General features: G+C 58.2%; 1 protein-coding gene across 3 annotated transcripts; it reads right to left on the bottom strand.

The window, feature by feature from the left end:
• Positions 1-667: 667 nt before the first annotated feature.
• MLXIPL (MLX interacting protein like) lies at positions 668-19,810 on the bottom strand. Of its 3 annotated transcripts, XM_029949635.1 has the most exons (17): positions 19,480-19,810; positions 15,686-15,792; positions 11,549-11,631; positions 11,300-11,389; positions 10,968-11,012; positions 10,286-10,487; positions 10,080-10,160; positions 5,778-5,947; positions 4,011-4,557; positions 3,715-3,782; positions 3,490-3,637; positions 3,218-3,333; positions 3,000-3,119; positions 2,703-2,830; positions 2,475-2,598; positions 1,744-1,873; positions 668-1,449 (listed from the first exon to the last, which is right to left on the bottom strand). In XM_029949635.1, exons 1-17 carry the CDS (start codon positions 19,770-19,772, stop codon positions 1,331-1,333), a joined length of 2,571 nt encoding a protein of 856 aa, XP_029805495.1. In that variant the 5' UTR covers positions 19,773-19,810; the 3' UTR covers positions 668-1,330. The 3 variants fall into 3 exon arrangements, with proteins under 3 accessions (XP_029805495.1, XP_029805493.1, XP_029805494.1); XM_029949633.1 differs by having other exon boundaries at positions 3,218-3,637; XM_029949634.1 differs by lacking the exon at positions 11,300-11,389 and having other exon boundaries at positions 3,218-3,637.
• Positions 19,811-20,990: the final 1,180 nt, after the last annotated feature.

Genomic DNA, 20,990 nt, shown 5'->3' with positions numbered 1-20,990 from the left:
CATCTGTAGAAGTTGAGATGCGAGAAGATTCAGACCTTGAATCAGCTCCATGAGGAGAGGGATCTAGCGGTGACCAGAATCCCTAGCACCAGGACCATCACCTGGTCCACAGCGGACCCTCGCGAAGGATCTGTTAAATGGCTCAATAAAATAATCAATGAAATATGGGGACCATTCACCCCAACTCCCCATGTGAAGTATCAGTTCCTTCTAAGACAGCCCAACCAAGTGTGTGTCCATGCTCTGCTTGCACATCTAGCATAAATGGGGAGCTCACTACCCCCCAGGGGCAACACATTCTCCTTCTGGATGGTTCCAACAAAGGCCCTGTGCCTTCCACTCATGGGCTTGGCTCTGCCCTCTTCCAACTTGGAAGGTGGTAAGCCTTTCTGAACCTTTTCCTGGCCATGGAGACAGGATTTCCAGCATGAGTTGCCTGTCATCTCTGATCTAGATGATGGCAGCAGCCTAAAATGGGCCTCCCTGCTTCTGCCCTTGACCCATGGTGGCCTCTTCCCGACTCCGCACCCAGAAGGAGCCTGTGAAGACCTTGCATCTGATCTTGTCCCACCTCTACTCCAAACCCCTCCTGTGGCTGCCAGCTCAGAGGAAAAGCTAAGGTCCTTTCTCTCGCTCTCTCGCCATCCTAGAGTGAGACACGCTGACAGTCCCCAAAAGTTTTTGTTTTTATTGGTCAAGAATTCTTTACAAAATCCACACACACGCATCCACACACACACAAGATGCCTGCCCTGGTTTGGCCACCCCCTGCCCTGCTTCTCTCCTGAGATCAGACCTTCCTGGCCTCACCCAGGGATGCCACCTTACAGCACCCCATCCCCCACTGGGCCACCAGCAGAGGAGCAGAGAGTGGGACTCTACTTTTCTGGCTCCCTGCTCAGAAACAGAAGTCTGTGCCTTATTTGGGGAGGGAATAGGTAGGGGTGCAGGGAAACAGGGTGGTCCCCCTTCCTCCTACAAGCTCCCTTGAGTTGCCAGCTAAGGCCCCAAGTATCACAGTTGCTAAGGCCTTGGGATCATCTTCCGGTTGAAGCTTCTTCATCCCCATTTTGCAGATTGGAAAGTGAAGGTTCAAAGAGAGAGTATGAGTCCTCCAGGTCACAGTGTTAGTCTCTGGTGGGGCAGGGAATGGAACGCCGTTCTTCCTGGCTTCCAGGAGGTGGAAGAGATTTGGCTGCTGCTAGACCCTCAGGAAAGGGGACAGCCAGGGCTGGGGGCAGGAAGGGAGTGCCCAGAAGTTGTCCCTGGAGCCCAGGCCCAAGGAAAGCAGCCCCTGGGCAGCTGAGTAAGTCCCAGTGTCTGGCCAGCTCTATAAGGGTTTCCCAAGGGTGCCCTCTGTGACCGCCCGTGTGGCTTGCTCAGGTATACAGCCTGGATCTGTCAGGATACTGGTAGATGTGCTCAGCTGGCGGAGAGAGTTCAAGACAGCTGGGGAAAGAGAGTGAGAGAGTGAGAGAGTGAGAGAGAGAGAGAGAGAGAGAGAGGGAGAGAAAGGGAGAGATACCTCCTAGGGTCAGGGCCCTCTCCTTGAATGCTGAGGACAAAGGAATAGGGGGGAGATACTAGCTGGCAAGACTTTCAGCTCCTCCGAGGATCTCTGTCTGCAGGTGTCCGGGTGGCCAGGGGACTATCCAGGGCAGGCTGGACCTACGCTCTGAGCAGGGTGGAACCCTCTGCCCCGAGGCCTGCACATTCTGGTGGGCAGGCAGGTGGCTCACGTACTTGGCCGGAGAGCAGGCAGGGAGCAGTACTGGTCCAGCCAAGCCAGTGAGGTCTGACGGAGGCTCTGCAAGCTTGCCGTGGACACCATCCCATTGAAGGACTCGAACAGAGGCCGAATGAGGACGCTGAACTGGGCCCAGGTCAAGGATCAGGCCTGTTGTCCACCGACTACCCTCACCCAGCACCCTCACCCAGCTCCTGGGTAGCCCTGACCTCTGGCCCAAACAAGGGGAAGGGCCTGGCCACTGTGGCACCTTGAACCTCAAGGCCTCCGGCTAGAGCCACCCTCCCATCCTACCTGGCTCCTCTATGCCCTTCTTCTGGGCTGGACTATCCTGCCTCCCTGGGCTTCCTGCCCCAGGCTCAGCCAAGAACTTGGTCTGACCAAGTAAAGGAGTAAGAGACTCCATGTCTTCTTTAAGGAGCGACCCCACTCACACCACTCAGACTTCAGGCTCTCGCTCTCCCAAACTGCCCTTGGCACACTCTGTGGGTTCAGCTGTGTTCCCTTCACCCAGAGGCTCCTCCCTTGGTGGCCCTCCGCTCCCAGCTCATCTACTGGACACTCCTGCTCACCAAGATGCCAAGGGCCTGGAAGGAGGGAGCGGAACCAGAGCCCCTTCCCCTGGGAAGGATCTGGGACCCTGCCTGGCCTGTGGAGCTGAGCCTGCAGACAGGCACAGCATGGGCCGGCGGCCGCGCTCACCCTACCGCTGGCCAAGTGAGGATACCACCCAGAACTTCCAGTTGTGCAGCGTTCGGGTACGGACGTAGTCGTCGAACATGTCTCGCATCTGGTCAAAACGCTGGTGCGTGATTGGCACCCCGGTAGCAGGCAGCTGCTGCTGGCACAGGCTGGTGGGGGTGTGGGGGGTGGCACCGGGAGGGTCAGGGCGCTGGAGTCTTGCCCCCCTGCGCATGCGCAGCCCCCTCCGTGCGCATGTGCATCCCCTGCCTACTTAATGGCAGCGTTGAGCTCCTCGATCTGGTCCCGAAGCTGCTGGGCCTCCTCCTGCATGGCCGCCCGCTCCTGCTGCAGCATGGCGATGTACTCGGCTGTCTTCTGCAGTGTGGTCGCTTTGCTCACCTGGAGGCATCCCCAGTGTGGGCTCAGGTGCTGGAGGTGGCCCCAGTCTGGGGTCCACTGAGGAGGAGATTGGGTGTCTGGAGGGGCCCTGGGGTCTGGTCTTGGGCAGGGAGTCTACAAAGGCATCCTGTGGTTCTGCGGGGTGCCGGCCCGGGGTGGCGGCTCTCACCTTGAGGCTGGGCTGGGCGCTAAGTGTGCTCACCAGCCCGTGCAGGGTGTCAAACCCCAGCTTGATATTGAAGCGCCTCTTCTGTTCAGCAGAGATGTGCGTGATGCGCCGGTTCTCAGTCTTGAGGGGGGGGGGGCAGACAGAGGGGTGAGCCTAAGAGGGAGTATGGAAGGGCCTGGGGGCAGCAAACAGATCTTGGGGTGAGGGAGTGGTGCCACCTTGTTGTCTGGACGGCCCCGGCTTAGGATGGGTTGAGGGGGAGAGACGCAGACGCTCAGGGTCCCCGGGCCCGTAATGGAGTTGATCTCCCCAGACGACAGCCGCCGCTCACCACCTGCGGCCGGGAAAGACAGACCCACAGACAGACCGACACAGGGGAGAGGGTCCCATTGCCCTGTCCCTCTCATCCCGGCCTCAGAAGAAGTCCCCCCTTCTTTCTTCCCCTTTCTCCATACCCTAGAGTCCCCCAATCCCTGCAAGCCCTCTTTACCGCTGTATGCTGGGGGTGAGAGCCGCTCCGCTTTGGGGACAATCAGGGGCCTGCGCTGGGCCAGTGTGGTTGCGCCTGGAGGTGGCCGGGGTGGTGTGGGGGCCGGGGTCGGGGGTAGGAAGGTGCAGGGGAATTCAGGGGCTGTCTCCTGCAGGAGTGGAGAAGGGCAGAGAGTTGGGGTGAAGCCCTGCACCCACCCTCACCTCCCAGTCCCTGCCATCTTACCGGGGACCCCGAGGGCCGGAGGAGGGTGCTGGACACAAGTGTTGGTTCCAGGGCTTGCTCAGGCTTGGCTGTGCACAGGCAGAACTGTGAGGGACACTAGGGCCAGTCCCAGCCCCATCATCTCCGGAGACCCCATTCCTCCCCTCTGAATAGCTCACTCCCCTTTCAGGTTTGGGACCCATGTCCCTAATTCCTCGCCACCTCCCCCCACAGCTGAGCCTGCCCCTTAACATAGCACCCTCTCCTCCCACAGGCTCCCTACTTCCCCTCTGTGGACGGTGCTCTTCCCATCTCACCTGCTGTGAGCAGCTGTGTGAGGCAGGGGTTGTTGCCCCCAGCTGGGGCAGTGGGATTGACGGTGGCAGGGACCAAGGGTGGGGGGCTGGCCTTCTGCCCTCTAGGGGATGGGGTGGGGGGCTTGCCTCTGGGCCTCATGCCTTGGGGCACTGTGAAGTGAGGCCCAAATTGGGGCTCCAGATACCCGGAGGGTTGAAGGTCTATGGGGAAGGGAGCAGGGACAGGGCCTGGACCAGGCTGTGGGGTAGATGGGAAGGCAGTGGGAGCAGGCAGTGGGGACACTCCTGGGGCAGGAGGGACAGTAGAGAAGGGGAACCTAGGAGAGAAGAGAGGCTCTTCCTGCAGCAAAGCAGGGGGAGGAGCCATGGGAGGGAAGGAGGGTTGGGAACAGGGCTCTAGGCCAGGCCCCTTGGGAAGTGCAGGGTATTGGAGGAGGGGTGGGGGTGCTGGTGGGGGTGGGAGCTTGGGCTTGGGGTCTTCAGGAAGGAGGAAATCAGAGTTCAGGAAGGCACTGGAGTCCAGGGGACCAGGGCAGCTGCTCCGAGCCTGGTTGGGGGACAGACAGAGAACAGGGGAGAAAGCGGCCTTTGTGGCCACCCAGGCAGCCTCTTGCTCTGGACGGGGCACTGGGGAAGGGAGGAGAAATGATCCCTGCTGTCCCCCCACCCACACACATCAAAAGGAAATTGTAACTTAATGAGGGGAGGGAGTGGAACACACTTAGGCACAAATTAAGCATGAGAAAGAGCATCAATCTTCCTGCCCATCTTTTCATTCACCAGATTATGATTCCATCCAACCACCAATCCATTCATTCTCCATTCCCCTATTCAAACTCTCACCTGTGAGCTAACTCATCTACCTATCTCTCCACCAACGCATGAGGTGTCAACCCATTCACCAATCCGTCCATAAACCATCCACCTATCCACCATCTATTCAATGACCAGCCACTTATCTGGCCACCACCCTATTTATCTACAAACCCATCCACAAGCCCACCCATCCAACCCATCACTGCCTACCCGTGTAAGCATCCACCCCCATCTACGACCGCATATCCATTCACCGACACACCCATCCATCTATACACTCACTCATTCACTTAGTAGCTCAGTCATTGGGCAACCATCGACCCAGTGCTGCTTCAACTGTGCTAAGTATGGAAGATGCAGCGGTGAGCAAGGCCTAGCTCTTCCAGTAAGGAGCTCACTGTCTGGCCGAGGAGAGAGACCTCTCAGCAATGAACTACAGTAGTGCCTCTGATGACAGAGGGAGAAGGCGTCTGACCTGGCAGCAGAGAGGCAACCTCCGAGTTGAGCCTGTGAGTTCCTGCTCCAAAATGGCAGGTTCACTGTTTCCTAAACACTCACACGGAGCTGTCTGTCTCCACCTGCTCTACTCACAGCCGGCTTGCCCTCTACTGGCCTCTTCTGCCCAAACTCAACACATTCACTAAGCCCAGAAGCTCCCCTACTCCAGGAAGCCTTCCCCAAGCAACCCAGGCCTTCCTGGTACCCTGCTCCATGCTCCCCTGCCCTCAGCCTCCCTCCCAGAACCACCTGGTCCAACTCTGCTTCACAAAGGTTTCTCCTCCCCAGCTGACTTGTGCCCACTCAGAGGGCAGAGATGGGGTCTCTCTTCATCCCTCCAATCCCTCTCAGCCGACCAAGCACAGGAATGTGCACCCAGGAAGAGCCCTGAATATCTCCGGGACGTGGGCAAGTGAGCGAGGCGCGGCTGAAAGACGTGGGATAGGAGCTCACCTGCAGGCGGTTATGCCCTGAGAGGTGGGTCATGCCCGATGAGGCAGGGGGCACCTCTGAGCCCAGGATCGAACTGCCGAAGAAAGGGTCAGCCATGGTCCCAAAGCTGGGGGGCTCCGGGAAGTGGGAGGGTGTGGGCGTCTGTGGGGGGCGGTAGCTGGTGAAGAAATCTGTAATTCAGACACACAGAGTGGTGGCAGTTAGGGATAGGGCCATGCGTGGCTGGAGGCAGTGCCGTGTCCCCAAGCTGGGCTGGCCAGGCTGGCAGTGTGGTGGGGGGAGGGGGGGGCTTCCACAGGAGATTGTGAAATTGGGAGAGTTTCTGTCTCGCTCAGGGGAAGCAGCAACAGAGGTTCGGGTGGGGTGGGCCTGCACGGAGGATGGCAGAGGCCGTGTGGGAGTGAGAGCAGGACCCCGGGAAATAGCCTTCCTCTGAGCCCCACAGTTGGCTCATGAAGCCCCCTTCCCTGTCCCAGGCCCGGGCACTCCCCTCTTCTGCTCCTGTTACCAGCTCTGCTGGGGCCACAGAAAGGGGTGGGATAATAGAGAGTACCCGGGAGGGACAGGGGTGGGGTGCAAGGGGCAGAGGTCTGGGATAGGGAAGAGCCCCAGGGTGATAGGAGTTCAAGGGGTGAGATAGAGGTGAGAAGGGTCAGGAGGTCAGTGGGTCTGGGACAAGTCAGTTTGTGGGAAGGTCAAGTAGGACCTCAAAAGTAGACCCCAGGAGTGGGGTGGAAGGGCTAAGGGGGGTCATAACGGGGGTCGGAGGGTGGGCTCAGAGGAGAGGCAGGAGTGAGTGGGGGCTGGAAAGCCTGGAAGAGCTGGCGGGGAAGGTTCAGCCAGATTGTCTGAGGTGCGGGTTGTGTAAGCCCCGGGCTATTCTGGTTTTGGGAAGCAGCTGCCCTGTGGCCTGACCACATCCCGGGCCTGGGCGCCGCCCGCCCACCCGCTCCCTTCCGGGCACCTTTCTCTGACCCTGACCAGCCTTTGGCCTGCACCAGCTCCCAAGACCTCCTGGTCTGGTCCCACCCAGGTCTGCCGGCTTTGGATGAGCCCTGGGTCCCCAGGCAGGGGAGCTAGTCAGGCCTCTCTCCCAAGAGAAGACCTGCGAGTAGGACAGATAAGACCATGCCAGATCTGGAGCCTGATGGGAGTTGAACTTGTATGTGCGTCTTTTTCTTTTTAAGTTTTTAAATTTATTTTGAGAGAGACAAAGATAGCGTTAAGTAGGGGAGGGGCAGAGAGAGACTCCCAAGCAGGCTCTGTGCTGCCAGCGCAGAGCCCCACACAGGGCTCGAGCTCACGAATCTGCCAGATCGTGACCCAAGCAGAAACCAAGAGTCAGATGCTTAACCGACTGAACCCCCAGGCACCTCTAAACTTGTATGGGCGTCTCGCATGACTCAGGTACCCATAGTGTCACCGAAAGCCTGGCTCTGCCTGTGTCCGTGTGTGGTCTCATGTAGCATCTCTCTGTCTCCCTGCGTGTGCATGTCCTGTGTCTGCAGCCTATCTGAGCCTGGGTGCCTGTCTTGACGTGAGGTGCTCGGCACGGGCACATCTACTCTGTGCTCGGGCGTGTGTGTGTGTGTGTGTGCGCGCGCGTGTGCAAGAGCTCACGTGTGTCCTTCCTCAGCCACCTGATCAGAAAGAATCTTCTCATCCTACTGTCTCCCTTTAACCAAGGGACTGAGGAGCAGAGGGTGGGTGGTCACCGATCCTCTACCCCCAGCCCGTACGGGCTGTGGGCCTCACCACCAGACCCCTTGAGGCCTGGGCTCTAGAACCAGCCACATACTGGGCCTGCTTCCTGTTCACTGCTGCCGCCTCCTCCGGGTGCTCAGATGGGCTCATGGAGCACGGAGCTCCGCTCACCACTGAGACACCACCAACCCCCAGCCATACTTTACCCTCAATCACCCCATCTCCCTTTCCTAGCCCTAGCCAGCCACCCACAGAGCCCTTGGCTCCCTCATCCCAGGCTTTTTCCCCCACCATTGATCTCCATCCCCTCCCTGAGACCCTCTCCTCCTCCAAGCCCCCTCCCCTGCCTTGAGCACTCCTCACGAAGGCCCCTCCCTCCACAGAGTTCTGGCCTCCTCACTGGGTTTCCTCTCAAGGGAGGAGCTCTTGGGGACAATCAAAGTGCGAGCCCCAGTGGCCCTGGGGTGGCCCTTATGGTCCCTGCCCTCCCTGTGCGTACGCCACACTAGCCACCCCCTCTACATGACCCACACCTCCTATCATAAGATGCCCATCCTCACCCCCACCCAGGCAGCCACCCTGGATTAAGAAAAGTGGCTTCTCAGCCCCAGTGTTTGTCCCGGAGCCCGGGGTGGAGGCAGTTTCCTACCTGGGGCAGGGGTGCGTGTGCCCGGACAGGACCGCTGCCCTCCCAGGCTGGTCTGCTCTCAGGGCACTGCCATCAACACTTCTGCCCCCACAGCCCCCACCCTGTCCAGGGCTGAGGCAGGGGTGGGGGTGGTTCCTCATTCCCCAGCTCCCGCCCCACCTCTTGACTGACAGGCCCAGGACCCTGTGGGGAAGGAGTGGAGGGGTCATTGCAACTAAACCTTTATCCCAGAAGCCCCCTTTCTCTCCCCGGAGCCTTGGGTAAGGCAAGGCATTCTCTATGACCCCCTGACCCTTGGCATGGCTCCAGGGTCCCCTAAGTGTTTATGGCACAGTCTCCAAGATCTATAGCTAAGTGAAAGAAACGACGTCAGGAAGAGCGTGTTGTGAAAACAGAGAGACGTTTGTCCACAGCTGCTTGTACAGACATGGGTATCTCTGGGAGGACACAAAAATCAGTGACCTAGTGGCCCTGGGGTGAGGAGAAAGTGCTTGGGGCACCTGAGTGGCTCACTCAGTTAAGCTTCTGACTTCACCTCAGGTCATGGTCTTGTGGTTCATGGGTTCGAGCCCCACATCCAGCCTCACGGACCGTGCAGAACCCGCTTCAGATCCTCTGTCTCCCTCTCTCTCTCTGCCCCTTCCCCATGTACTCATTTCTCTCTCTTTCTCTCAAAAATAAATAAACATTTGGAGCGCCTGGGTGGCTCAGTAGGTTAAGCGTCCAACTTTGGCTCAGGGAGTGATCTCATGGTTCGTGGGTTCGAGCCCCACATCGGGTTCTGTGCTGACAGCTCGGAGTCTGGAGCCTGTCTTCAGATTCTGTTTCTCCCTCTCTCTCTGACCCTCCCCTGCTCACGCAGTCTCTCTCTCAAAAATAAGTAAAAAAATTAAAACGTTTTTAAATAAATAAACATTAAAAAAATTTTAAGTGCTTTACAAGATATAATTCCTGGAATTTTCTTTTTCTTTTTTTAAGTTTATTTCTTTTGAGAGAAAAACAGAGCACAAGCAGGGTAGAGGCAGAGAGAGAGGGAGAAAGAGAATCACGAGCAGGCTCTGAACTGTCAGTACAGAGCCTGATGCAGGACTCGAACCCATAAACCGCAAGATCATGACCTGAGCCGAAACCAAGAGTCGATGCTTAACTGACTGAGCCACCCAGATGCCTTCCTGGGATTTTCTTAAAAATAACATAGGAGGAAGAAGTGGGTGAGGTCTAGATGAAGCCACACTGGTCAAGGGCTGATAAATGTTGAAGTTGGTGATGGTTACATGAGGGTTCATTGAAATCACTTTCTCTACTTGTGTGTGTGTGTGTGTTGGGTATGTTCTTTAATAAATAACTTTTAATTTTGTTTTTGTTTTATTTATTTATTTAGAAAGAGACACAGAGAGAGAGAGAGAGAGAGAGAGAGAGCGAGCGAGCATGTGCAGGGGAGGGGCAGAGAGAAGAAGACAGAAGATTCAAAGTGGGCTCTGCACTGACAGTAAAGAGCCTGATGAGGGGCTGGAACTCAGGAACCGTGAGATCATGACCTGAGCGGAAGCTGGACACTTAACCGACTGAGCCACCCAGGTGCCCCAATGCATACTTTCTAAAGGGCATTGTATAAATAATAAACAGACCCAAACAAATGAAAGTCTCTTTCTCTCCTGAGAGTCCCAGCGTCCACTGCTTCCTGGGAGCCCACAGAGCCCAGAGCTTGCAGCTTCAGTACCCCCAGGCCCTGGCCCCTGCCCAGATATCCAGTCTGGCCCTGTTCTCACCTGAGGCCGCGTCATTTGCATCCCAGGTCCGGACAAAGGAAGACCAGGAAGAGATCCCTCAGAAACTACTCAGATTATCCATCCTCCCAGAGGGGCTTGAGGTCTGGTGATCATGCTGGGACTTTCCTCACACTGACCCAGATGCCCGACCCCACCCCTCAGGACAGGGGGCTGTTTCACCTGAGATTTCCATGAAGTCATCCAGGCTGGGCTGCAGGGGTGTCAGGTCTGGCTGGATCATGTCAGCATTGCCCACATAGGCTGGAGGGCGCAGAGGTGACATGAGGAGCGGTAGGTGGGGTGGACTGGGAGCCACCCACCCCTGGCCATCCTCCCTTGGCTGCCAGGATTTTCTCAGGCCTCCCTTCGCAGGCGCAGGCCCTTACCGTCCTCAGGGGGCAGCTGTAGGGACGTGGAGCTGGGCTGCGTCATGGTGAAGAGTGTGTCGGAGATATCGGACAGAAAGCAGTCGAGGTCCAGAAGCTGCCGCCCACCAGGCTCCTCCTCCGGGCCCCCGAGCAGCACGGGCACCACGCTGGAGAAGAGCTGCTCGCACCATCTCTCCGGTGGCTGCCAACCCCCTTCCGCCTAGGGAGACAACCTTCAGCAGCCAGGGAGGGACGCGGGGATCTCGCGTTGCCCTTGACCCTTCCACATGGCCCCCGCCTGGGGGGGTGAAGTGGGCAGTACATGGCCCTCCTCACCTCTCTCTGGAGGACCCAGTTTGCCGCCTGGAAGGCTTATGGTCACCCCATTGGCCTCTCAACTGCCCCCACGAGCTAGAGCGGGATGGCCTGCCGGACAGAGAAGGGTCCTCTTCCGGTCCCCTATACTTTTTCCTGTCTGGAATCGCAGTTCTTAGGGACTTCTGTCCCCCCATGCTCTCCTACCACTTGTTCGGTTAACCAGAAGGTTGGGGGCTTCCCACACTGGGTTCAAAGACTTCCCGGGCTCAGGAGAAGGGCTCCATCAACTAGAGGACAGCGGCCACGCCCACTGCCCCCAGCAGGTCCCGCCCTCATCACCTTGAGAGAAGCTGTCAATTCTCTGGGTCCAGGGAGCACCCACCTGCTTTGGGGTCAGGAAATCTCCTTCCCTGCTGGACTTACGGAGCTGCAGGAACACAGAGAGGTGGACAATGGATCCCTACTCCCTCTTCCATCACTTCCCGCCTTGGCTTCCTTCCCCTGCTCACAAGCTCCCCCAGATGAAAGGGAATCCCCGTTTCCCTTCTGGAGCTCCTTGGGGCTGGGAGGTAAGGAGGCTGCGAGGAGACCCTCGGCCACACGGTGGCGCTGTCAACCTGGGTCTTAATGGGAGGCGTGAGGTGGGGGGAGCCTCGCCCGGGCTCTTCCAAGAGAGGCAGTGGTCGGCAACCCCCCGGGGGCCCCCCCACTGACCCGCTTCTTGTAGTAGATGCGCCACTTGTGGTACTCGCGCATCACCACCTCGATGCGCCGCTTCCAGTAATTGCCCTCTAGGACCACGGCCTGGACAGGGCCGGGGAAGGGGCTCAGTGAGACGCGCAGCACGGACCCCACCCCGCACCGATCCCCTTCTGTGCCAGCCCCCCTCCCTCTGCCCGGCGCTAGGAGGGGCCCGCGCTTGGAACGGAGGCAGGCAGGCTGGAGGTCCCTTGGCTCAGCTACCTCTGGTTTCCGGTGCTCATCAGCCTCAGGCCCCTGCAGGGGGGTCACGAAGCCACACACGGGGCTCTTCCTCCGCTCCACATCTGAGAGAAGGGGGCCAGGTCAGGACGGTGCCCAGCTCCTTGACCTCCCACTCCAAGGGAATCAGGACTCAAGTGCCACACTAGGAAATCCTGCTTGGCTTCCCATGCTTAGATTAAGTGTCTCTGCCTCCAGGAAGCCTTCCTGCCTGCTCTAGCCCTCAAAGAGCTCCCTCTTCTATGGGACCCCATGAAGGGAACCTCCCACACCTCTTCTGCTTCCTAGGGAAGCCCAGCAGGTGTGCAGGCAATGGTTGCTGAATGGGGTTGTGTGATCACCAGAAGTGAGCTGCTCCAACATCACACCCTCAGACCCACAGGCCAGTGCCTGGAGCCCTTGGTCCCCTGAGCTCCTGTCTCAGGCTCCTAGGCGCTGCCCAAGCTGATGCCAGATAACCACGCCTTGTCCCTTCAGGCCACCTAGCTGAGCCCTTTTTCCACCTTCTCCACTCCCTTCCCTATCTCCAATCCTGGTCTCTTCCCAGGCTCCTTCTTTTGGGCCCATAAACACATTCCAAGCTCCCCTTTTCCTCCCAAACTTTCCCTTCCTTTGCTACCCCAGCAAGCTAATCTTTTTCCCTTTCACCCCTTTGTTTTGCTCCCAATTCTGGAAGATTTGTCACCACTACCTGTTCTCCAGGCCTCCTGGTCTCCTCTTTACTTCCTGTAACTTCTAGTACCTGCCCCCACTGTCCTGTCAAGGCCCCTGCCTGCCCCCCCCCCCCCCCCCCCCCCCCCCCCCCCCCCCCCCCCCCCCCCCCCCCCCCCCCCCCCGCCCCAGCCTATCCACCTGGGCCTTAGCAGTAGAGCACCCCCTCCCTCCCTCCCTCGACAAGGGAAACTTCCTTTGGTTCTCCTGCTTCCCTGACTGTTTTCACTGGCCCTTCTGTGAGGCCTCGCCACCCAACCTCTCTCATCCTACCCCTTTCCAGGCTTATTTTTCAGCTGCCCACAGAATCTCCATCAGAATGTCCCAAATTTAAAAAATAAAAGGATGTCCCAAAACTTGAAACATGCCTCCCAAGCCTGTGCCTCTGGACTGCCACCACTGCCTCCCAGTCACAGAAAGTCCCCAACAACCCCAGCATTCCGAGCTAACTCACTCAAGGAAGTATGGTATTTCTTCCACTGTCCCCTCCCCTCCGTATTCACTTCACGCCCTGCCTGTCCATCTTCCTGTTATGTCTCAGAAGCACAGAATCCCTCCAAGGCTCCCTCTACCTCCAGGATAAAGTCCACACCCCGTAGCTTGGCTTCCCAGCCCTCCATGTCGGCTTCGCCTACCCTTTCACCTCCTACGTAGTCTCCACGAGCCAAACGGGTTTCCTCCACCACAGCCCACCCTCTGGTGTTGTTCTACACTGCCCTTCCTTTCCCTCCTCTGCCTCACCCCTACCTGCCCACCCATCTGGATAGCCCAGGGCCGCCCCTTTTTTAGGAAGCTTCCCTCCTCTGAAACTCCATGGTCTTATCTGCCTAGCTCTCCACTTGGCCTTGGCCATTTCTCTGCGTGCTGGCCTCCCTGTTGGGAGTAAAAGCAGGAGCCATGGCCCTTTAGACTCAAATCGCTGAATCTGGTGCAGAGCTTGGCACACAGTAGGGCTTCCAAACCTTGGGATCCCCAAGCCATGACTTTTTCTGCCTTAGCCCTCAGCACACTTCCTCTTGGACAATTGACAGACGAGGGGGACTACCCAAACGCGACATTTATTGGGAACTTCAGCATCATTTACAAAGTTCTGACCTAAAGGACATTCTCTCAAATCATCCCCACGTTAACAGGTGAGGGAGGTTGTCCTCCTGCCAGAGTGTGGCTTAGAAGACAAAGGGATGGGTCCTCGGGTGTAGGGACTCTCTGGGGTTAGAGCAAGGAGGGTCTCACAGAGCAGCTGTCCTGGCTTCCCAGAAGAGGAAATGGGCACCAGGTCAGAGTAAGTTTTCCCAGGGCTCCCAGAAGCTCAGGTCTGAGCCGGCCTGCCTGGGCTTTCCCACCCCTACCTCGGAGACCCTGTGCTCCAGACGGAAGGGTGGTGATCATGTGGCTCCTGGTTCTGGGACAGGCTTTAACACAGAGAAGTTTATCCATTCAGGCAACCACCTAGCCCCTTGCATGTAAGCTGTGACAGACACTGGGATAGGGAATTGGTGGATGAACAAGGGTGCTCACACTTAGTTGGAGAGATAAGGAAAGCACATAATGAGAGCTAGTGCAAGGTGGGGAGCCTGCCCATAAGAGGTGCATAGTACACTGGGCGCTCCGAGGACAGCAGGACTTGCGGATGGCAGGTTGGAGGGGATCTCAGAGGCCAGGAGCCTGCAGAGGGGTGGCAGGTTGGCAGGGATGAGCCAGACAGCCCTCAGCTGTCCCCACCCCTCTGCCTTTCCTGAAGTCCTTCAAACCCTCAGTGCTCAGGGAGAAAGGGGCATGCTGACACTTGTTACATGCCTGCCATGTGCCATTACTGTTGTCACAATAATATCATCGCCTTCGAGGAGCCCTTGTGTGTGTCAGGCCCTGTGCTGAGATATGAATGATCTCCCTGAAGACTCACAGCAACCCCTCAGAGCAGGACCCACTGTTATTTCCACTCTACAGATGAGCGATCGTCAGTGAGGGAGGCTAGAGACGCTCCCCAGGTCACAAGGCTGGGGCATCCTAGAACTTGACTCAAACCCACCTCTGTCTGACACAGAACATGGGGTGCTTCTAGCAACTTGTGCAATAGCTGAGGACCAGGGTTGGCCTGTCTCGGAGAGGACCCTGGGTGGCATCAGAAATGTCTTCTGCAGAGAGAAGGGTTTGCATCCCATCTGGCTTCTTGGGTAAGGGTGGAGAAAGCAGAGGTGTGTGTGTGTGTAGGGGTAGGGAGTGACTCCCTCTGGCCTATCGGCTTTCTGGTCTGGGTAGGGTCTATCCTACGTGTTGTCCGGTGAGGACTGGAAGCCAGCCAGCTGGGAACAGTGGAAGGAGCACTGAGCTCAGAGTAGGAGAGCTTTGAACTTCCGGCCAGTTACAGCTCTGCTTCTTTATGCTCCATGACCCTGAACAAGTTAGTGGCCTTCTGGGCCTTACTTGCTCATCTATAAAATGGGAGTGATGATATCTATCTGCCAGGAAGCCTCGAGTAAGATGATTTACGGAGCATTGGGCACATAGATAAATAGAAACCAGAAAACCCTGCCTCTCTCCGCTTGGTTGGAATCCAATGGAGCCAGGACAGAGAATACTGAGTATGGTCCTCCCTGGGCTGTGTGGTCCCAGCTCAGGGAAGACTTTGATCCAAGCAGGACTTGACTGAGCTGGACAAGGTCCCAACCCTGAGGCTGCTCAGCCTCTGCTGCTGGGCCATGGAGGGCGAGTGGGTCTCATATCCCCAGATGAATGACTGTGACCTCCTCAAAGGCATCTCAGATTCAACCATCATTTATTTAGCCCCAGTTTTGTGCCAGGCGCATTCATACTTGTTATCCCCATGCCAACCAGGAAGAGCAGGACTATTGGCCTTATTTTGTAGATAAGGAAGCAGATTCAGAGAGGCTAGTCACATGGCCTGCAGTCACACAGCAGGCAAGGGCAGAGACTGGCGAAGAAAGCAGCTCTGGGCAAGTCCCAAGTCCGAAGCCCCCTACCCTCTACCACATGGCCTCTCTGGGCCTCCTGTCCCCAGTCTCCGCAGGGGCACCTGATGGGAATTCAGTAAGGACTTTAATGAAAGGCTCGTGGAGACCTAGGCAGGATTCTTTGCTTCTCCATTTGCAACGTGATGCCATTGACCTAGCCAGCAGCTAGTACCTCTCTCCACCCTGGCATCTGGGGCACTGACTATGCTGACGGAATGCAGGAAGGGTCTTGAACTGCCCTCCAAATCTCTGCCCACCTTAAGACTTCTGAGGGGTGACTCTGGCTGTGCCTAGCATCCCAGGGCAGAGCACCCTTTAGGACACATTCCCTGAGACCCTCTGGGGGTCAGATGCTGGTGCTGGCCTTAAGCGGGTTTCCTGGGCACCTCCCACATGCAGCCCCCCATTGCTGGCGAGCCCCGAGGTGCCCACTCACACTGAATATACCAGGCCCTCCAGATGGCGTTGTTGAGGCGGATCTTGTCCCGACAAAGCAGCTTGAGGCCTTTGAAATTCTTCCACTTGGGAGACACCAGCTTGCCACTGTCAGAGGGAGAGGGCTGGGTCAGGGGGGTGGACAAGGGGCAGTTCAGAGGGACCTCCTGCAGGGCTGGGTCCCCACTCTTCCCACACACCGGCTACTTATCCATGCCGGGCAAGCTGAGGGCTCCCCTCCGTCACCGCCAATCCTGCCCCTCACTCTAACCTGCCTGAAATCCCTACCCCAAGACTCAGACCTTTAAAAACCCCTCCCAGGCTCCTGCTCCTTAACCCACCACCAGAACTAAAACCAGGGCTGAAACCTGTTTGTCGGCTTGTTCCTCAGGACAATAATGCCAGCGGCCTCAAAGGCATCTGTTTCTTAGGCTGGCTAGGGAGGGTTCTCAGACCCATTTCTTACAGAGGGAAACTGAGTGCCAGGGAGGGAAAGGGATGTGCCTAAGGTCACGTGGTGGAGACTCATTCAGGCCCTGTGGCCTTTTCTTCACCAGTCTCACTGGCCCCCTCCGGCGTCCTCCGGAGGGGGGGGGGAGATGGGTAAGATGTGCCTGGGTGAGAATCTCTTCACCACCTGTGGCTTCCAAGCAGCCAGCCACGGCCTTTTCACTGCCCTTCTGGCATCTGCCTGCTCCAGAATCCGAGGATGGCAATCTGGACCAGGCTGGATGGGGTGTGTTCCTTGGTGTGCAAAACAGCAGCCATCAGGCCCCAAAGGAAGGCAACTGGGATGGTGGAGTGGTGGGCAGTGGGGAGGCAGCACCCTGACCCCGGCCCTAACCCTGACCCTAATCCTAGCAGTCAATGAAATCCACTCTCACAATGACTGTCAAGGTCAAGGTGTGCTAGGCACAGGCCAAGTCTGCCACTCCTGAGGAGATGACCTAGGAGGTCAAGATGCTCAGGGTCTAGACCCCTACTGGTACCTTCCTGCTCCCTCCCTCCTCATGGTCCACAAGCCAGGGCTGTATATGAGTCCCCTCTGGCCCACCTTCTCCCACCCTTGCTCACGTGGAAGCTGAGGACCCAGGGCCTATTCATTTTTCAGAACATCACGCCTTCTCCCAAGGCCTCTCCCTCATCCTGGGACTAATGGGTGGGTGGGTGGCAATGTGACTCCTATAGCCCCTCAAGTGCATGGGTCACCGGGTCTCCCCTCCTCTCTGGTCTCCAAGCTCCTGTGTTTATTTTGGGGTATGGAGTGGGAAGAGCTGCCACCCCAGGGTACCACAGGCCTCATTACCCAAATAGAGTACATAGCCCATGCCTGCTGGCTGGCCCTCTCCCTCCTAAGTTAGATAAACACCATCTGTCTCGTAGGGAGACATGGGTGGGGTGCACTGATACCTCCTGGGTCAGCTTCTTCTTTGGCACCTGGGGGGACTCCTGAGTTTGTTGCCCCTGCCTGTATCCCAGCAACCTCCCTGCCCACTCCGATCTCCCAGTGTCCCATGCCCAGCCTGCCTGCCCTCCCTCCCTGTCTCTGCTGGGGGGTTTGTGGCCAGGCAGGGCTCGGGGAGATGACACAGTGACAACATCCAAGCCCAGGAGGAAAGGTTTTGGTCTGTGCTGGGCTTGTTGGCAGGGAGGGGAGGAGAGGGGCTCAGCCCAGAGGAAAAAGCTCACGACCAGGTCCTTCTGACCAATAGAAAATCTGGGAATCTCAGGGATGGGTGGGAGAAAACGTAGAAACTCTTAGTTCAGCCCCCGCCACCCTCCTCGGTCCAATCTCCCTTACAGAAATTTCCTGAGAGTCTCCCTGATGGGGTCCTGCCTCAGGTCTGCATCCCCAGGACCATTCTTTCCACAGCTAGTCAGCTCTGGCCACAAACAAGTGTTTTCTTGGGACTTCCAGACCCTGTCTCTCTGGGGCTCCCACCCACAGAACCATGGAATACGCACCTCCCCGAAGAGAAGTCCTCCCTCTGCCCACAATGCCCTGCTGAGGATGAAAGCTGACCAGGCACCCACAGGCTGTCCTCTGGGTCAAACACCTCAGGACCCCTTGCCTTGCTGTCCCTTCCCATCCAGTCTCGGGTCATCCTGGCTTCTCCAGTCCTTTCCTCTCCAGGGAACCCCTATAATTCGGGGTATTCAAGGGCTGAAACATTGTTCTAGTCTGAGCCTCAGATTTTTTTTCTCTACTAAATAGGGGAAGCCAAAGGCTCCTCTAGTACTGAGTCACCTCCATCCCTGGCTCTTAGGCCCCCACAGAGATGCAATATTCTGGGTGTTTGGGGGAAAATAACAGCCCTCTCCTCCCCAGCTGCCGTGGGTGGCATCAGTTTCTAGTCCAGCCTCTTAGCAGGGGGCAGTTCGTGGAGTGTGCTCTAGCCCTGACCTTGCTCCCTCCCCTGAACCTCCACTTTTGGTCACCCATGGTCTGGGGTGTGGTATAAAGCAGGAGGCTGAAGTTGGGAGCAGGTGAGAAATGCTGGGGGGATGCCCACATCCTGTGTACCGGGACCTTAGATGCCCTGTCCCAGTCAGTCCCGTGATGTCCTAGGAGGCGGGGTAAGGGAAGAACGGGACGGGGAATTTGAACTTTCCACATCGGTCTGGCGCCCAGGACAGTCAGGTTGCAACATGACCTGGGCCCGCGGCCAGAGCATGTGGGCCAAGGTTACATCGCCCGCAGCCAATGGGGTCGCGGCTGGGCTGCCGCGGTCGGGGGTGGGCAACACCCCCGCAATCCCCACCCCAGCTCCGGCTCCCAGAGCCGAGAGCCTCAAGGGCCCTTCTGTATCCCGCGGTTCTCTGAAGGGGAGGAGGCGCCGCTGAAGAAGAGGAATGTTTGCACAGAGAAAAGATCAAGGCTGGCCGATCCCCCTTTCACCTCTACGGTTTTCGGTTGATAATTTATCCTGGCCCCTCCGCTCCTGGGAACTTTGCTCCAAGGCACGGGGCCAGAACCCGGGCTCGCGCCCTCTCCTGGGACGCCGGCGTGGAGCCCGGGCCGGGCGCCGTCTGCGAGCTCCGTGGCGCGCGTAGCAGAGTTCCCAGGCAGCGCCAGGCGCTCGGCCTCGCTCTGCGACCAGGGTAGACGAACCCGGCCTCCCGGGCACCAGCGCACGCAGCGTGTAGCACCCCCTGCCGGGTGCCCGCAGGGAAACTCGGCCGGCTGGGCACCCCCTGGGCCCGCCCGGGCACACTTCTCCCGCCACCCAAGACCTAGCAGCTCAAGAACAAGTGTCCTGGCAATTGGGAGGTGCAGGATGGACCAGAGACTGGGTTTCAAAAGACGTTGGCTATGAATCGGGACAATCATGGGCGAGAGAAGTATTGGCACAGGGTGCAGGAATGGAGTGGGTCCGGGCCCGGGGTACTGGGCAGGGGAGCGGAGGGCCGAGGTGGTCAGATGGAGTGGCCCCCAGAGTGCAGGGTGGGGATGGCTGAAGGTCCCGGGAGCGCGAGGGATGCCCTGGCATTTCTCTGCGGGCACAGGAGTCAGGACGGGGAGAGGGGCCCTTAGTGGGTCGGGGTGGAGGTCGAGGTGGAGGAGAGGAGGTCCGCGCCCTGGGGAGGGAGTGAAAATGGTGACCCATGGGAATCTGGAGGCAGGGCCGGGGGCAAAGAACGCTTGGGATTGGGGGATAAGGGTGTCCAGGATGTGGTCGGACTCTCCGAGAGCAGCCAGGGACCAAAGTTTGGGGCCGCGTGGGGTGTCCGGGGCCCCAGCGCGTGGTGCCGCCACGGAGGGCCGAGGCTGGCAGGCCCCGGAGCCGCCCTCACCTGTAGGCCAGGCTCATGCACTCGAAGAGGCGGGTGAGTGTGGGGTCGATGCTGCGCGGCCCGAAGTCGGCGGGCCCCATGGGCCCCTCCTGGTCGCGCCGCCGGGTCAGCGAGTCGCTGTGCGGCGACGACACCATGAAGTGACCGCTGTGGATGACCTGCGAGCGGAGCAGCCCGCCTGCGCTGCGCCGGTTACTCGGGTCCTCCGAGTCTGTGTCTGAGTCCGAGTCTTGGCCGGGGACGACCCGGGGGCAGTGCAAGCCCGCGGCCAGACCCGCCAACGCCCCGGCCATGGCTTTCGTCGCCGCCGCCTTGCCCGGGCTCGGTGGAGCTGCTGGCACGGCTAGTGAGGCTCGATTGGCCTTATTAACATAACCCCACCCCTCCAAGCCATAGGTCGCTCCAGGGGGCGGGGCCTCGGGGACTCAGCGCACGGGAGCAGGCGGGACTGGGCTTAAATTAGCATAATCAATAATGTTAAGCGAGAGCTCGGGCGGAGCTGCTGCGGGTCTGGAGTTCGCAAAGGGAAGAGGTCCCTAACTCCCCTCCCGCCTTTCCTTATACGGTGCTCCTACTTCGTCCAAAAGGGGGTCTCAAGAAGAGTTGACTACCTGACCGCTTGGTTGGCTCAGGCGGTTGAACAACCTACTCTTGATCTCCTCTCAGCTCCTGATTTGGCTTGGGTCATGATCTCATGGTTGGGGTGAGTTCGAGCCTCACGTCCGTCTCTGCACTGACAAGTGCAGAGCCTGTTTGGAATTCTCTCTCCCTCTCTCTCTGCCCCTACCCCACTCGTGCTTGTGCGCTCGCGCGCTCTCTCTCTCCAAAAAAAAAAAAAAAGTTTGACTATTAAAATATTCACGCCTGAGCCTGAAAGCGCCTCAGTGCCTGGGATTCCTTGCTTCCAGGGGCGCCCTCCTGTGAAGCCCCTCAGCTAACTACACCGCTTCCTCCCCACCGTCTCTGGTTTCCAGGCTCACATTCAGCCTCTCTCGGTCCTGCACACAGTAGGAAGCACGCACCTCTCAGAAGTCTTGTGTGGCCAGGCCCACAAGAAGGTCTCAGCGCCCCCAGTTGCCCTTATGATCATTCCTGTACCTGCACAGAGGCCCCGGAGGGTTACATGAGTGTGAATCCATGAGTGCTGATGGGTGACGACTGGCCAGGTGGAGCCTTGGTCACCCTCCCCTGACATCCCCCAGGCAAGCCACCTGCTCAGGTGCTCTGGGTCGTCGCTCTCACTGGCCCTGGGGTCCAGCTCACATTCCTGTTTCTGGAGTCTCTCCTCTCACCCTCAGAATACGAACTGGACTGTTTGGTCTAGAACACTCACACTGTCACCTCGCTGGCACCTTTAACAATCCCCAGAGGTGGGATTCTTACCCCACTTCAGAGCATGTCACCAGAGTCCATAGGAGTGGAAACACACCTGAATATCTACACAAGGCCTGTGATAGAACCTAGTCCAGAATTCCAGACTTCCTCTCCAGAGCTCTCTGGTGCGGGAGGGC

This window comes from Suricata suricatta, chromosome 8 (assembly GCF_006229205.1).
Source record: "Suricata suricatta isolate VVHF042 chromosome 8, meerkat_22Aug2017_6uvM2_HiC, whole genome shotgun sequence".
Classification (NCBI taxonomy): domain Eukaryota; kingdom Metazoa; phylum Chordata; class Mammalia; order Carnivora; family Herpestidae; genus Suricata; species Suricata suricatta.
Note: the sequence above shows the minus strand (reverse complement) of the source record. Positions and strands in the feature narration are given on the sequence as shown.